Source organism: Capricornis sumatraensis, chromosome 19 (assembly GCF_032405125.1).
Source record: "Capricornis sumatraensis isolate serow.1 chromosome 19, serow.2, whole genome shotgun sequence".
NCBI classification, from domain to species: Eukaryota; Metazoa; Chordata; class Mammalia; order Artiodactyla; family Bovidae; genus Capricornis; species Capricornis sumatraensis.
Genome location: NC_091087.1, coordinates 14365122 through 14380842, shown reverse-complemented (window position 1 = coordinate 14380842; position 15721 = coordinate 14365122). Strand labels below are relative to the sequence as shown.

General features: G+C 42.7%; 1 protein-coding gene across 1 annotated transcript; it reads left to right on the top strand.

Annotated features, from left to right (window-relative positions):
• The first annotated feature begins 1555 nt into the window (after window positions 1-1555).
• Window positions 1556-15305, top strand: ARRDC4 (arrestin domain containing 4). The gene is made up of 8 exons (XM_068991203.1): window positions 1556-1847; window positions 6996-7062; window positions 7433-7580; window positions 9497-9599; window positions 10545-10801; window positions 11328-11490; window positions 12115-12269; window positions 12644-15305. Exons 1-8 carry the CDS (start codon window positions 1556-1558, stop codon window positions 12698-12700), a joined length of 1242 nt encoding a protein of 413 aa, XP_068847304.1. The 3' UTR covers window positions 12701-15305.
• The last annotated feature ends 416 nt before the right edge of the window (window positions 15306-15721 follow it).

Here is a 15721-nt window from a genome sequence, read left to right as displayed (position 1 = left end):
TCTTTACCAGCTGAGGTACCAGGGAAGCCTCCGTATACAAGGTTAGGTTACGATAAAAAAAAAAAAAGTGGTAGAGTAAGATCATGCTGGGGGCAAATCTAGATAAACTGGAAAAAAAGAGAAGAGCAGCTAGTTCAGGAATTTATGCAGAGATGGATTTGGGGCCTTTTCCATGTTCTTTAGGAAGAGATAAAAGTTGTAAACCTTGTAAAACCTTATTAAAGTTCCATGTTAACACGTTAAATTTAGAGCAGAAAATCAACCTTTAGTTTGGGATTATTTTAAAAAAACAAAAGAAACATCGATATCAGGGAAGATTTTTAAATCTCAGTGTATGATTGGTCATTCCGTGATCCTCACAACGTTGCTATTTTTTTTTTATAAGGGAAGAATTTATAAGGGTTAGAAAATGATGGCCTGATAGTGGCAGAGACGTTAGATAACAATAATAATAATAAAATCAGAATCGAGAAGGAATGAAGGATTAAAGAAGAAAACAAAACTAAGGAGAGGTGACAGAAGCTGCGGACAAGAAGAATAAGTCATCAAGGCAACTGGAAATTTTCGTGAATTATGACACGGAGGTCAGGAACTCCTTTAGGGTGGGGCAGAAACTCGGGTGGCAGACGCTGTTTAGAAACAGCCTGGTTGATGACCTTATTCAGAGCTGGAAGAACGACCATTCCTACCACTCTCAGTCTAAAGAGGCTGAAAGAGGAAATGGGCAGCTGAACTCCTTAGGGTCCTTTCAGGTTGAGAACCACAGCCTTCAGTCTCCCTGTCTGCAGCTCTATCTTAGGCGGGCAATTCTGAAACGCGGGAGTGGCTGGGGCTCGGGAACCTAAATTCCGAGGCGGCCGGCCCCCAAATCTCACAAGGATATACTGTTAAATTCGTTTCTCCAGGACACGTACATCCTCTTAATACAGATGTAATCAGAACCACAAACCCTTTACAGGCACCCACCTCACGTTCCAGTGCGAATCCCCTTACGCTCAGGCTACTAGAAACCCCGCCTCCACCTGTAACCATGGGAACGGCTGACACGCCGCAAGCCGGAGATTCCTGTTTCCGCCCCCTCCCTAACAAATATTGTTTCCCACTAGCTGTCCACATGGGCGCAACGCCTCTCTATTGGTCAGGGCCCCAGGACCGTGCCTTGCCCCAGCCAATAATCGGCCTGTGCACGTGCACCCTCGCGTATCCTGATTGGTCACCACTCGTTGATCACGCACTGCCGTCCTGCTCCAGACCTTGCGCGGGGGCGCCAATGAAATGACTCAGTAGTCCTTTACAACCAATCGGCACGTCGCGGGGCTCCCAGCCGGCCTATGGGCGTGCGCCGGGGGTGGGCTGTCCCGGCCCCTCGCCTTCGCCAGCTGGGTTTGTTAAAGCGACAGGCCCTACGGCGCGCCCGGGCTCCACCGGGCAGCGCACGGCGGGCGTGGGGGCCCTCGGCGTGCGCCTGGCGCCCGTGACAGCGGCGCCGCTCGGCTCGCGACCTCGGCTCCGGGCCGCTGCCGACCGCCTCGGCGCGGCCGCGTCGCCCGGTAGGATGGGCGGCGAGGCGGGGTCCGCGGCAGCAGCGGCGGGCTCCGAGGGCCGCGTGAAGAGCCTGGGTCTGGTGTTCGAGGACGAGCGCAAGGGCTGCTACTCGAGCGGCGAGACCGTGGCTGGACACGTGCTGCTGGAGGCGGCCGAGCCGGTGGCCCTGCGCGCGCTGCGCCTGGAGGCCCAGGGCCGCGCCACCGCCTCCTGGGGCCCGAGCACCGGTGCCGCTGCCCCGGCGGCCACCTCGGAGGTGGAGTACCTCAACGTGCGCCTCAGCCTGCGCGAGCCCCCGGCGGGTGAGCGCCGACCCCGGCCTGGGAGAGGGGCCGGGGGGGACGGGGAAGGAGCGCTCCGGGGGACGCCCACCGGCCAGGGGGCCGGGGAGAAGGTTTCCGGGGGTGGGGTCCGCTCGCGGGGTGGCCCAGCATCCCTTTGGGGGCTGTGACGGGTGAGCAACAATGCCTGCGCACCCCCACCTCACAACCCCGGGGAAAAGATTCTCCTCTCCACCTGGCGCCCCGCCCCTGCCTCGCTGGGAGCTTCCTCGGGGTCCCAGGACCGTCCAGGCGGGCTGTGGGAGTGAGCCGTTGCCATGGGAACCAGGATCTGGGGCTCTAGGTCCTGTTCCTTGTGGCCTAAGGAATGGAGGGCAGAACCAGTCTGTCCTGATGTGCCCGGTGTTTTACGGGTCTTCCCTTCACCAGCATTCCTCCCTGCCCCGCCATCAACCCCCAACTCGCATCTTTCTTGCTTCATGATGAGTTAGCAAAAAGCTCAAATCTTAGGAGGGAAGTCGTTCCCTGAGCATTAGGAGTTCAAAGGAAGTGCTTTTTGACTTGATCCATCATCCTGGGATTTCCCCCCTTTGGGGGAGCGGGTTTAAGAGTTCTTCCTTTGTCTTTATCCTTCGCTTCTTTTTGTTTTCTTTGCATCTTCTTCCTTCCTTCCTTACACCTCCCCTAAACCTTGAGTTACAGTGGGATCTGGCCACTGAAAGAGTTTGTGGAGGAATGATGACCCTGCTTCTGAAGTCGTTAATAGTGTAGGATTTGCCAGAAGTACCCCTGTGAAAATTCACCGCATGGATTCCGTTAATGTTGGTGCAAAAATAGATTCCCTTAAAATACGAGGGACAGTGAGTCTTAGTCTCCTATTAGTTGAGGAGCTCCTTTAAACTGTTTTACCTTTTTGCCTCATCAGCTTCAGCATTTATCTGTAAAATGAAACAGTGATGTAGACTGTCCGCCTTTGAAGAGTAAAATGCAGTGTATCAGTGTTTACCCTTTGCTATGTATTATACAAAAATCAATAGTAAACGCAGTTTTGCCTTGTCCTGCTATGGAACAGTAGTTCACAGTTAAATCTTTAAGGTATGTGAGCATCAACTAATTCCAAAAACTTCAGTGAGGAAAGCACACGTGAACCAAAGCCCTCTCTGAGATTAATAAATGCAGTATATTAGGTGACAGTTCTTTCTTACTTTATGCCCTTTGATCAGTATGGTTTCCAGAGTCAGCCCACACAGGCCTTCCCCAAAGGTAACAGACAACACAGATTTCCAAGATGGCTGACTGGAGTCAAGGGCAATGGAAGAGGGAAGTAACAGATTTGTCCAGGACTTCAGACTCTCTGTGTCCATATCTACTGAGTTTTTGTCCACGGCTTTGAACTGCCTGTATGTCTGTGCCCATAACTAGTGAGTAAATAGATACAAGATTAATAGAAGTTAGACCTGGGATTTGCAGTGGGAAGAACGCTTTGGTGAAATACAGACTGTCAAATAGTGTTCTGATTCACAGGTCAGATTTTTTGTTATTCTGATGAAATAGAATGGGTCATTCTAGACAACCTGAAAAATCTTAGCTTGTTTTAGAACATACAGTAACAAACACTGGCGTAAAGTAAAATCATAAGTCTATTTTAGTTGACTTAATAGAGGGGGGAAAAAAAAACCTCCTAATATCTATAGTCTGGGAAAAGTTAGCAACATTATATAACTGTAGATCTTAGGTTTGTTTAATTTCAAAATCTACCTGAATTCCAGTCACCTGAAGAGATTTTTTGAAATCTAGGTGATGGGATGTGTTTTCAAAAAATCTACTGGATAATTTGTTAGCCTTGTTAATCTAACTCCTTGCTGTTTTGGTGGTTGATTTTCTTCATATTTTTATCAGTAATGGTAGAAAAGACACATCAGAGAGTTGGTTTCACATGTTGGCGGCGCACCAGGAGGATGACCTTGTGTACATTCCTCAACCTTGGAGCTCCAGGCTCTTCCCCTGTGTTGGTCTGGTAGCTTAGGACTCACCAGTGCCCTGAATTCTGCTCTTGGGCTGAGGAACCATGAGTGAATGAAGCATCTTGTGACATTTTAGGTCTCATTGCATAAGGCAAAGGTAATGAACCTTGAGAGCAGAAGTGGACACGATTCAGTTTATGGACCATCTTAATTAAAAGTTAATAAAGAGGAAGAAAGCAAGCCAAGATTCGATCCCAGTGCTGCGCTGTATGCTTAGTCATACAGTCATGTCCAACTCTTTGTGACCCCATGGAGACATGGGGTGTGTCCTGCCTGGCTCCTCTGTCCTTTGGAGAGTCTCCAGGAAAGAATACTGAAATGGGTTGCCATGCCCTCCTCCAGGGGAATCTTCCCAACCCAGGGATTGAACCCAGGTCTCCTGCATTGCAGGCGGATTGTTTACCGTCTGAGGCAGCAGGGAAGCCCCAGAATACTGGAGTGCTTAGCCTATCCCTTCTCCAGTGGAACTTCCCGACCCAGGTATCGAACCAGGGTCTCCTGCATTGCAGGCGGATTCTTTACCAGCTGAGCTACCCAACTTTCTTTATGTTTTGAGGTAGTTCAAAGTCATTTTTTTAATATAAATTTATTTACTTTAACTGGAGGCTAATTATTTTACAATATTGTGTTGGTTTTGCCATACATTGACATGAATCCGCCACGGGTGTACATCAAAGTCATTTTAAATGTTCTGGTTCCTATTTGGTTTTTCTGAAGAGAGAACTTCATCTCTCTTATTCTCTTCCAGTGTCCTGCACAACTCTGTTCTTCATGCTTGCCTGCCATGCCCTTCCCTTCACCTAATCCTTGTCTCCATGCCAACCCCTTACATCAACTGTGGAGATGGTTCACCCCCCTACCCCAACCCACCCCCCCCCACAATAGACTGGGCATCCTAGGGTCATTCAGTTCAGTTCAGTCGCTCAGTTGTGTCCAACTCTTTGTGACCCCATGAATCGCAGCACACAAGGCCTCCAACTTGTGTTGGAGGGAAAGCCTCCATTACCACCTGTCCATTACCAACTCCTGGAGCTTATTCAAACTCATGTCCATCAAGTCAGTGATGCCATCCAGCCATCTCATCCTCTGCTGTCCCCTTCTCCTCCTGCCCCCAATCCTTCCCAGCATCAGGGTCTTTTCCAATGAGTCAACTCTTCACATGAGGTGGCCAAAGTATCGGAGTTTCAGCTTCAACATCAGTCCTTCCAGTGAACACCCAGAACTGATCTCCTTTAGAATAGACTGGTTGGATCTCCTTGCAGTCCAGCCTAGGGTCATTACTTGCATACAAGTGTCTGCAGCCATCTTTCCTCCCAAGGTCTATTTGGAGATTGAAGTTACTTAGCTTTGTATCAGCTTTGTACCTGACAATCACTATAAATTTTGGACGTAATGAAATCCACATCTTTAAACATTTTAAGTACTTTATTGTGCTGAGCTATCTGATGATTACAATTTGGAACTTTAGCCCAGGTCTCAGGAGTATCAGGATTCCTTGAGCCTCGTACTTGATAGTTACAGAGTAGAGAGGCTTTCCCACCTTGTGGTGCTGGGGCTTGTTTAGTGGCCCTGGACACACTTGAGCCCTGGGACTCACTCTGTCACTATTATTTAACATGTTATTAACATTTAACATGTCCCTATGACTTATCACTTTGCTTCCAAGTTAACCACCTGTTGAATATTTCTATCTGAATGATTGTAAGTGGCAAATGCTGTTACGATTTTTTTCACCTAATATATCACACATTGAAAATCGGAGATAGATTTAGGAGAGTTAATGAGCCAATGATGCATTCCCTTTTCGTAAAAGTACAAGGTTGAAAGTGAGAAGGGTCTCCCTGGTGGCTCAGATGGTAAAGAATCTGCCTTCATTGCAGGAGTCCCAGGCTTGATCCCTGGGTCCGAAAGCTCCTCTGGAGAAGGGGACGGCTATCCACTCCAGAATTCCTGCCTGAGAATCCCATGAACAGAAGAGCCTGGCAGGCCACAGTCCATAGGGTAGCAAAGAGTCAGATATGACCGAGTGACTAACACTTACAACTTTCAAAAGTATAGAGTTGAAATACTAACTGAATTGATGAAGGGCTTAGACTGTTGTGTTCTAAGACCTATTAACTATTTAACCATTTCACTAGTGATTTCTCACCTTTAAATTTTTTTTTAATGAATGGCTACAGTAGAGAAAATGCTCAATCTTTTTTCATCTCAAGTCACCCCACCCTTGGGGGATTTAGTTCTGTACCTGGATCTGTGCACACAGAATGAAGGGGACGTTTATAGGTCTCTCTGGGGAGCCACCCAACCAACACTGACGTCCCTGGCGTTGGCTTTGAAGCTGACCAAGAGTCTGGGCACTCAGTCGGCACTCCAGTGGTGCCTCTGACCTTGCTCAGTCCATCCACAGTCTGCCTCCCAGCTTTCTCATGGTCAGGGGTAAGCTGTTGGAAATGAAATGGGGCCAGCTGACCCCAGAGCAGGAGGAAGGAGCTGTGGCCATGCCTGGCCATCCACACCTCTCTGTCCCAAGCGAAACAACATTCTCTATTGATCAGTAGTGATTCCTGCCTAGTAACTGGTCCTGTTGAATTGGCTGTTAAGTATTATACCCGATATGCATAGCACACCAAGGAAATTTTTCACCTCCTTTTCCAGCTCTGCCCAAAGAGTATATAGTCTGATTTTTGTGATATGCCTAAAATAAATAGATGTTTTTTTTTCTAAATTAGCTTTGGGTCCTATGTAATATTTGTATCTCAGGTTAATATAATAGTATACTAACATATTATACTCATGCTAGTATACAGGTGGGGAAAATAAATGTTTATGTGTATATAGGTATGTATGGTTGTATATACATACATATGTATGTGGGAGCTCTGGTACTTGATGGCAATTAGGTAATTGGTCTGTTTGCAGATAGCATATATGTTTATATACATATATATGTAATTTGAAATTGATTGAGCTTGGTAAAAGTTGATTCAAAATTTATCAATAATTCTCTAAATCTCGGGTTAATGTACTTTTTGAAGTATATTCAGTGGTACAGCCAGGAAAACCTCCCTTTAAAAAAAATTATGATTTACACTGAAAATTCTTGATCTAATATGAAACTTAAATAAAAATATATTGTCTTTTTTAGGGGAAGGCATCCTCTTACTACAGCCTGGAAAACATGAATTTCCATTTAGTTTTCAACTTCCATCTGAGTAAGTGAAACTGTGAAGCTTTGGGGGTTTTCTTTCCCTGAACAAGTCTGTACATTGTATGGTTACTGAGTACCTTCTAACATTCAGGTGTAAATATTTATCCTAACTAACCCCTGATAGATCCCTGCCCTGTCACCTTTCTTTTTTTAAACTGACACTTAATTTAAGGGGTTTCCCCCATGGATTGGAGAAGGCAATGGCAACCCACTCCAGAAAATCCCATGGACGGAGGAGCCTGGCAGGTTCCAGTCCATGGGATCACAAAGAGTCAACAACTGAGCGACTAAACCACCACAACACTTTTTAACAGTTTTTCCCTGTTTTGAACTGAAAAAGAAACTTTAAAAATCACGTCTTCGGTTTCTTGCAGACCTCTGGTAACCTCCTTCACTGGGAAATATGGAAGCATTCAGTACTGTGTGAGAGCAGTTTTGGAACGACCCCAGGCACCTGATCAGAGCGTTAAGCGGGAACTCCAGGTGGTCAGTCACATCGATGTCAACACACCAGCATTGCTAGTACGTTCTTCCACCCTCCCTTCCCCTGCCCGTCGTCCTCTGCTTTCAGCCATCATCCCTGCATTTAGCAAGTCTAGTGGCCGCCTGTCCTGTCACTTTTTGATGTAATCTTATAACCCATGTGCATTCACTGTAAATATATGATTCTAAGTCAGGCAAATTACAAAGTGTGTGCTGTAATACTCTTGATTGTGTCCCTGTTATTCAGGGCTTCTTTTGCCAAGAAGTTACATGGGCTCGAAATGCATTAATAAGGCTTAATAATAATAATGCGCACACACAGAGCAGTTACTTTTCCAGAGCAGCCACAGTCACAGGGCTGTGGTATTCTAAACTCTTCCCTAATAGCAGGGTGAGGAACAGTAATTACAGAAGAGTACTAATCACGCTCAGCCTGTTATTGACGCTCAGGCCATTATGCTGTGTCTCCGTGCATTTTGCATGTCATTTTCTAATGCTAAGTGAGTCTGTGCAGCTGCTCTGGACTTCCTTTCACTTCTCATTTCCTTATGACAGATTTGGCTGCATTAAAGCATTGAACTTCTAATAATCACCAGAAATACTCTAGGCTGATAAGAAAGATCAGGCTGTAAGTAACAACAGAATAGGCAAGATGGGAGCTAATGAGGTAGATTCTTTTATCTAAACCCATATTATCAAAATAATATAAAATTATACCTTATACTTTCATGATAGCTAGTAAGGACCTAATGGTTCATCATTTAAATATGAATGAATGATTTTTTTTTACTTAATAATGTAAACTTTCCGTCATGATACTGATGTTGCAAAGATGTATTTTTAGTACTGGAGGTTTCTTCTTTCTAGCCAGTGTTTTTAAAGATCAGGGGAATAAAAAACAGGAGTTAAAAGTTGTTTAACTCTATTTTCACACAAAAATAAAATAGGATTTACTCTGTTACGAAATTATTATGAAAATGTAACAGATAAGCCCTAGCTGCATGATCCCTTCTGGCCAAAATCATGCAATAGCCTGACCCAGCTTAGAGCTGTGACTTATCACCTGTTCAGCACCTATTTTGAAAATTGATGATGCTAATGACTGCCTTGTGGTTTTAAAAACTACTTAGAATTGGGTGGTTAACTAATTCTAATTTATTTATGGGGCCATTGTGGCAAATTATTTATTTATTTATTTTCAAAAAGAGATGCTAATTATCCTTTACTATCTTTATCTATTAAAAAGCTATATATTGCAACTTTGGATTTTACAGTGAATTTTGGCTTGTGCCTCTTGTAAACTGAGTATTTTAAACCTTGTGTTTTTTGTTTTTTGTTTTTTGTTTTGCTGATATAGAATAGAAAGTGGGGTGCTGAGTTCAGTAATCCTTTAGATCCATTACATTGGTGTGTTGTTGCACTGCCATAACACAAAAGCCCCAAATTATTCTAAGTACCCTTGAAATTTCAGCCTAATAATGCATGTGAAGTAAGGACAAAAGGCTGTTTGCTTATTCAACATTTTAAACGCCAAGACAAATAGAACATTCTGATTAATGATTTGAATGCCATTTCTCCTTCTCCTGATCTACACCTAAAGTCCTTTTTTAGAAAAGGTAGTTCTGTCGTGTTAATAGGGACTGCTACAGTTAGGTTCTGATTGCTTTTTTAAAGGATGATGTATCATTTCCCAGAAACACAATGAAAGTATAGAATAAAATAGCATGCTGTCACCCTAATTTGAATCTGAAAATTCACTTAGTTTTCCTGAAAAGGGAATGATTTTTAATGCTTTCTTTCAGTATGTTGCATACTGAAATGTCACAGGAAGATAAAAAAAGGTTGATTTGTTTTTTGGAAGACATTTCTTTACAACTATTTTATTTTTAAAAATGATATAAGTTTATGAATTTTCTAGATCAATTTAAGTAATTCTATTATTTGAACTTTTAAAGACCCCTGTATTGAAAACTCAAGAGAAAATGGTTGGCTGTTGGTTTTTCACTTCTGGTCCAGTCTCGCTGAGTGCCAAAATTGAAAGAAAGGGATACTGTAATGGTAAGCAAACTGTCTAAAATTCCAAATGCAAGATTCATTAATTAGCTAATTGAAAGTAATTTTCAATAATATGTTTTATGATTAATGAAGTATATACTATTTTAAAACATGAGTAATATGATTCTAGTATAAGTCATTGATATTTAAATATTTGTAAGTAGATGATTAGATTCCAACAATCCTAATGTTTCTGACTTCAGTCCTGGTACATTCATAACTAACACCAAAATGAGAAGATGCCAGAATTTACTTTAATGTTGCAGAAGACTGTTCCAAGCAGTGTTGCTTGGAAGAGAGCTGTTGCTGTATGAAAATACTGTTAGACATTCTGACTCCATGCTGGGTATAGTACACACAGGGCTAAAATGTAGAACGTTGACACTCTTCAACAGTCAGACTAATACCAGAACAACCATCTGTGAAAGGCCCATTACCATCCAGTGGATTTGGCCCTGCTCCAGGGTTCTGGCTGTTTGGAGACAGGGGTGGTAAGGGATAGTGCGACAGTGGGTGTGTAATGTGGATGTGAAATTTGTTTACACCATCCATTGCTTAACATCTGTTCCTAAAGTGCAAACTTTGTTCTTTTTTTGGGCAGATTTTGTTAAGCATTGATGAGTTTGGTACTTAAGATAGTACTAAATCATTTATTTGTATATCTTCTCTCAATTTTTATAGATCATGGTCATTCATAGATCTTTAGAACTGGTAGCCTAATATTGCTACATGAGAAAAGTGAATCAGGGAATAATTAGGAACATGATCTGCACAAGCTGCAGTGAATTTTCTTTTCTCTGACCCAGATTTGCAGAGTAAATTTTTCCATGAGGCTTCTCAGCTTCTTAGTCACATTGCTACATTTCAGCTTCTGTCAGGGCCGGCTCTGTTCCACTGTGGTGAGAACTTCCTGAAGAGTCTCTGAAGGTGTTTCTGTTTTCTTTTTAGGAGAAGCTATTCCGATCTATGCAGAAATAGAGAATTGTTCCTCTCGTCTGATTGTTCCCAAAGCTGCCATTTTCCAGACTCAGACGTACCTGGCCAGCGGGAAGACGAAGACCGTGCGGCTCATGGTGGCCAACGTGCGCGGGAACCACATCGCCTCCGGGAGCACCGACACCTGGAACGGGAAGACCCTCAAGATCCCGCCCGTGACGCCGTCCATCCTGGACTGCTGCATTATCCGCGTGCACTACTCCTTAGCCGTGAGTACAGAGCGGAGGTGTAAGGCGCGGGGCGTGCACTACTCCTTAGCCGTGAGTGCGGAGCTTGGGGCATGAGACGTGGGGCTGGAGCCAGGCCCGGTGCTGTGCCGCCGCTGAAGGGTGTCCTTTTATGTCAGTGTCACAACAGGTTGTGAAATAGAGGGTCGGCCTCTGTTTTTTCATCAAAAACTAGCCCCGAGGGGTTTAATTAAGGAAAGTGCTGTCAGGGCTGCTCGCTACAGTGAAGATGCATCCTTAACTTCCTGTGGTTTTGTGTGAGCCATGCTCACTGACAGTGAAGCGTGTTCAGGCCACAGTTCTCCAGCACAGAGCGTTTTCTGTATTTTGTGGGCTCTTCATTCGGCTTGCTCATTTTATTCTGTCAGGACAGTTTGCGATTGTGTTGGGAATAGTAGCAGACAAAAGAAGCTTTTTTAATGAAAAAATAATTGGGTTACTCACTATGAGGTTTAACTCACGTTTGTGTCTCTCTCTCTTGTTGTGGTTTTGGTTTTTGGCGTATTAGGTGTACATTCACATTCCTGGTGCTAAAAAGTTGATGCTTGAGCTGCCCTTAGTGATTGGCACAGTTCCATACAATGGTTTTGGCAGCAGAAACTCCAGCGTTGCCAGCCAGTTCATTATGGATATGAGCTGGTTGACACTGACTCTGCCGGAACAGCCCGAAGGTAAGATGTTTTGAGGTTCTTTCATGATGAAGTCACACGTACAGAGTACGTAAGAGCAGCGCCTATGAGATGGGAAGTGCTTAGATGATAATCACTACTGCCACTGTGGCTGTCCTCACTCTTCTTATTACTAGAAATCAGCAAACATTATTCTAGGCAGGGACTTGAGAGTTTGGCCTAGCCAAGACACAGAATTCCCAATGGCATGTCCAGAAATACCATCCATCGACATCTGACTGCTGTTGATAATAGGTAAATAATGAAAAATAATCAGAGTGTGGTTATATATTTTTTGTAGCCACATTTCATGATTTTTTTTTTTTTTTACCTAGACTGTAACGTATGCAACTCAAGAGACTAGAATAAAATCAGTGTTCAGTTCAGTCGCTCAGTCGTGTCCAACTCTTTGTGTAGTACTTAATAAAAGCAGAATCTATTGAATATTCTTTGTTGTAATGGGCATAAAAGCTTCCTGGTTAGAGGGAAGAATACCATTTGTTTTATTTTCAAATTAAGCTAAATTTCTTATTTTTATCAGAGTTCAGAAGACATTAATGTAATTAGTTTCTGCCTGGATTTCTTAGGTCTGACTGTTTTTTTTGTTTGTTTTTTGTTTTTTTTCAGCACCACCAAATTATGCAGACGTGGTGTCAGAGGAAGAATTCTCTAGACACGTTCCTCCTTACCCTCAGCCCCCTAATTGTGAGGGAGAGTCGTGCTGTCCTATGTTTGCCTGCATCCAGGAATTCCGCTTTCAGCCTCCGCCGCTTTATTCAGAGGTAAACACATTAAAAGGAAACTAGGCTTGTGCTGTTCTGTTCGTAAATAATCTTGTGTCCATTGTTGATTCCCAGTTATTAAAAGATACATACAACAATTTTCTGTGATGATGATGATAAATTATCACTGGTCCATTTACCACATTTTGCGGTATTTTCTTGGTACTTTCTAGCATGCCTGTAGAGTACCATGAATTGCCTTTAAGGACCTGGAATACAGAGAACTTAATAGTGTTCTTAGAACTTAGAAGTCTTTGGGACTTCTTAATAGTAGCTTTGAGCAGCCTGGCTTAACCGTCATGTAATTAGAAATAGGTTCTACAGTTGTGTTAGAGAACATTGCAGTAATAATGTTGGTCTGCTCGTTTTTTCAGGTTGACCCACATCCTAGTGATGTAGAAGAGACCCAGCCTGTTTCCTTCATTCTTTGAACATGTTTCAGAAATCACTGTGTTCGTCATCAAGTTAGAATGTTGGTTCTTTCCCCCTGCCTTTTTGGGGAATAGGGAGGGAAGATTAGCTTAAGAACATAACGTCAAGACCGAAGGTGGAAGAAATTAAAAAAATGCGACGAGAACTTTCCAGTGGGCCAGCAGGAGTGTTGCGCAAGTTTGTGATGTGGTCTTGTGTTCCCTTTGAACAGTGGGATGAAGGTGTGATGTGAGAAGTCTCAGAATGTGCTGAAAGTCCAGACAGTGACAGAGTAAGTTGAAGGGGTGCCTGTGCCAACCCAGGGGAGAGAAAGGTGCCTGTGAAGAGGGGAAACACTGTGGGCGTGTCTTTAGAAGGTTTCTCAAAGTGGAGCCGCTGTATCTTAAGCTCAGAGGCAGTGTGGGCGTGTTGGGAGGAGACTTGATTTTAGAGAATGTAGCAGCGCAAGAATGTGCATGTGCGGGAAAGGGGCCCACTCTAAATACGGAGCGAGACCCTCCAGTGTCGGGGTCGGCATGATTTCTTCCCATACTCGATGGGACTGAAGGTCCTTAAAAGAATCCTTTTCTGAGCTCACGGTCTTAGAAGGTACTGATGAAGTACAGTTTTCACTCTTTTAGTGATAGTCTGAGAAGTAGTTTATAAATTGGCTCTACAGTATTATGAAACCAAGAATGAGTTCCTTTAAAGGCTTGTCAGTTGAAAGGGGAAAGGTGAATTCAACTTGAGAATACATTTTGTTGAAGTTGCCACTTCTTAACCAACCCCCTTTAAGTACTTTAGCACGGTACGTGTTTGATTTTCCTCATGTCTTAATTACCTAGGAGCATATTTTAAAAAGGGTTAAAAAAACAAAAAAGCTTGCATCCTTAGGATGCGTTGATAACTGCACAGTGGGGGGAAAGAGGCCTTTTCTTACCTACCTCTAACGGTGTTATCAGAATCAGATTCGGTTTAAAGCTCCAGGCCTGAGAAGTCTTCTCTGGAGTTTCTGCTCATTTGTCTATAGCAGTCTTATCTCTCCTATCCCCAAAGCTGAAACTGGACTAAAGACAAAACTTGTAAGGTTAGCATTAGATGAAGGTTAGTATGTGTATACCAAAGGGTATTTCAAGTTAATGTAAAATCAAGAAGGCAGAAATACCATTTTTTTTTAAGTCATAAAGTTAATTCCTCTCAAGAGACATAAGTGTACTAATACGGTGGCAGTCACTGTGTTGCCCATTGTTATTCCACTTCTTTAGTAATTCTATTTAAACTGTGATTTTTTTTTTTTTTTATCATTTTGGTGCAATATATTACTATCCTTTAACCTCAGGATATTCAGACCAACAAGATTGTGTTGCTGCTAAAAGTCTGAGCAGTGTTTTTCTGTCCCTCTGTCACCTCCTAGTCAGAGTCAAACGTTCACTTGTTTTTACTTTAATCTGTTGGTTTCATGAGCTGAGAGTATTTCTGGATGCTGAGTGGAAGGGAGGTCAGGATCCCCATGATAGAGATTTTAGACCAGCCCGATACTTTGGTTTTCTCCACGTCCTAAGGGTTTGCTCTGGAAACCCTGGTGCTTCCCATGCCAAATACTGTACTTCACTCAGCTGAATGGTTAGCTTTTCTTCCGATCAGTATATTCGGTTAGAAAAGTCCTAAGGTTAAATTTTGTATGTAAAAATTAGATGGACATTTGATCAGGGATTTTTATACAACCATTAGGTAAATGTACTCTTAATCCTTCTGGGCATACCTCTCTTCTCTGTAATCACGTAAGCATCTTAAGCTGTTCTTCCATTGTACGCCCCTGTTGAAAATCACAGTGCAAGCTGTTCTCCCAATAATTGTGGTACTGAAATTGTCATGAATCGTTACTCCTTCCTTTGGTTTTTTGGTGATCTTTTATTTTGCTTTGTTTTTGTGTGTAAGTAGCTATGTGTTGTCTGAAGAGTTTTATTTGTACTATAAAAAAAGATCATCTCCAGCTATTTCTTGACCTCTGAATTACAGTTTACATGTTTTGTCAAGACATTGTCCATCTCCATGATACCAAAACACAGTGAAAGAAACAACAAAATTGTACGGAGGAAGAGCAAGTTTAATCATCTGACTGCAGGTAGAAAGGCAGCTGCTTACTAGGGTCTTCACTTGGATTGTCTTGCCACCTTTTTTAAAGAAATCATAAAGTGCACCCATCAAAGTAAAACAGAGCTGATTTTCTAGCACTTAACAAGAATAGCTAAAAGGTATAATTTGCCTTATTGAATTGATATTGGTATATCTGACCTTAAGCAGTAGGTTGAAACTGCATACGTTTTTATAATCAAGAAGTTATCTGATGAATGTAGAAGATTCTACATTGGAATAGAGAATACTTGGGAATGACGATAAAAATTTAGCTGCTATTTGCTTGTTCATTCTCCTCTTGTTTTGTTTGCAAAGAAACCGTGGCCTTAGAATTTTCTTTTTGATCCAGAATTTTTTGAAATTGAGAATGTGCATCTTTTGGCTCACACAATTCTTCCATGGGCAGAACATTGATGTTTTTGTTTTGCACAATAAGAAACTCAGTAGGCAGGGGTTATGTTTTTGATAAGTTAACTATCAAAGCTTTTTATTTTTATTATAAAAATGTAACAATTTAACCCACAAGGAAAAAATAATTGTATTTTGTACTCTTGTCTGAACCCCATGGGTTCCTTTTGTTAATAAAATTATTCCACTGATGCTGTGAGTTACTAGTTGTGTTTTGTTTTTGTTAAGACTATAACTCTGATTGTTACAGATTTAAGGGAAATCAACACCATCATACAGAGCATTACCACTAAGATCTTTCTGTAGATGTGTGCTGTCATCAGGCCAGACACAACCCTGGTGCATTCTGAGCCTGTTTCTGTGATGGCCTCAGTTTCCCCAAAAGGTAATCAGTTATTAGCATTCCAGGAAAAAGAGTAATTGATGTGAAAGATAAAGCTTAGGCTCTATTGGTCATTGAGAGAGCATTATCTCCATTTATTCTGAAATGATAGTGA

Coding starts and splice junctions, on each gene's coding strand:
- ARRDC4 (XM_068991203.1), top strand. CDS start 1,556: ATGGGCGGCGAGGCGGGGTCCGCGGCAGCAGCGGCGGGCTCCGAGGGC. Junction 1,848..6,995: donor CCTGCGCGAGCCCCCGGCGG/GTGAGCGCCGAC, acceptor TGTCTTTTTTAG/GGGAAGGCATCCTCTTACTA. Junction 10,802..11,327: donor GCGTGCACTACTCCTTAGCC/GTGAGTACAGAG, acceptor TTGGCGTATTAG/GTGTACATTCACATTCCTGG.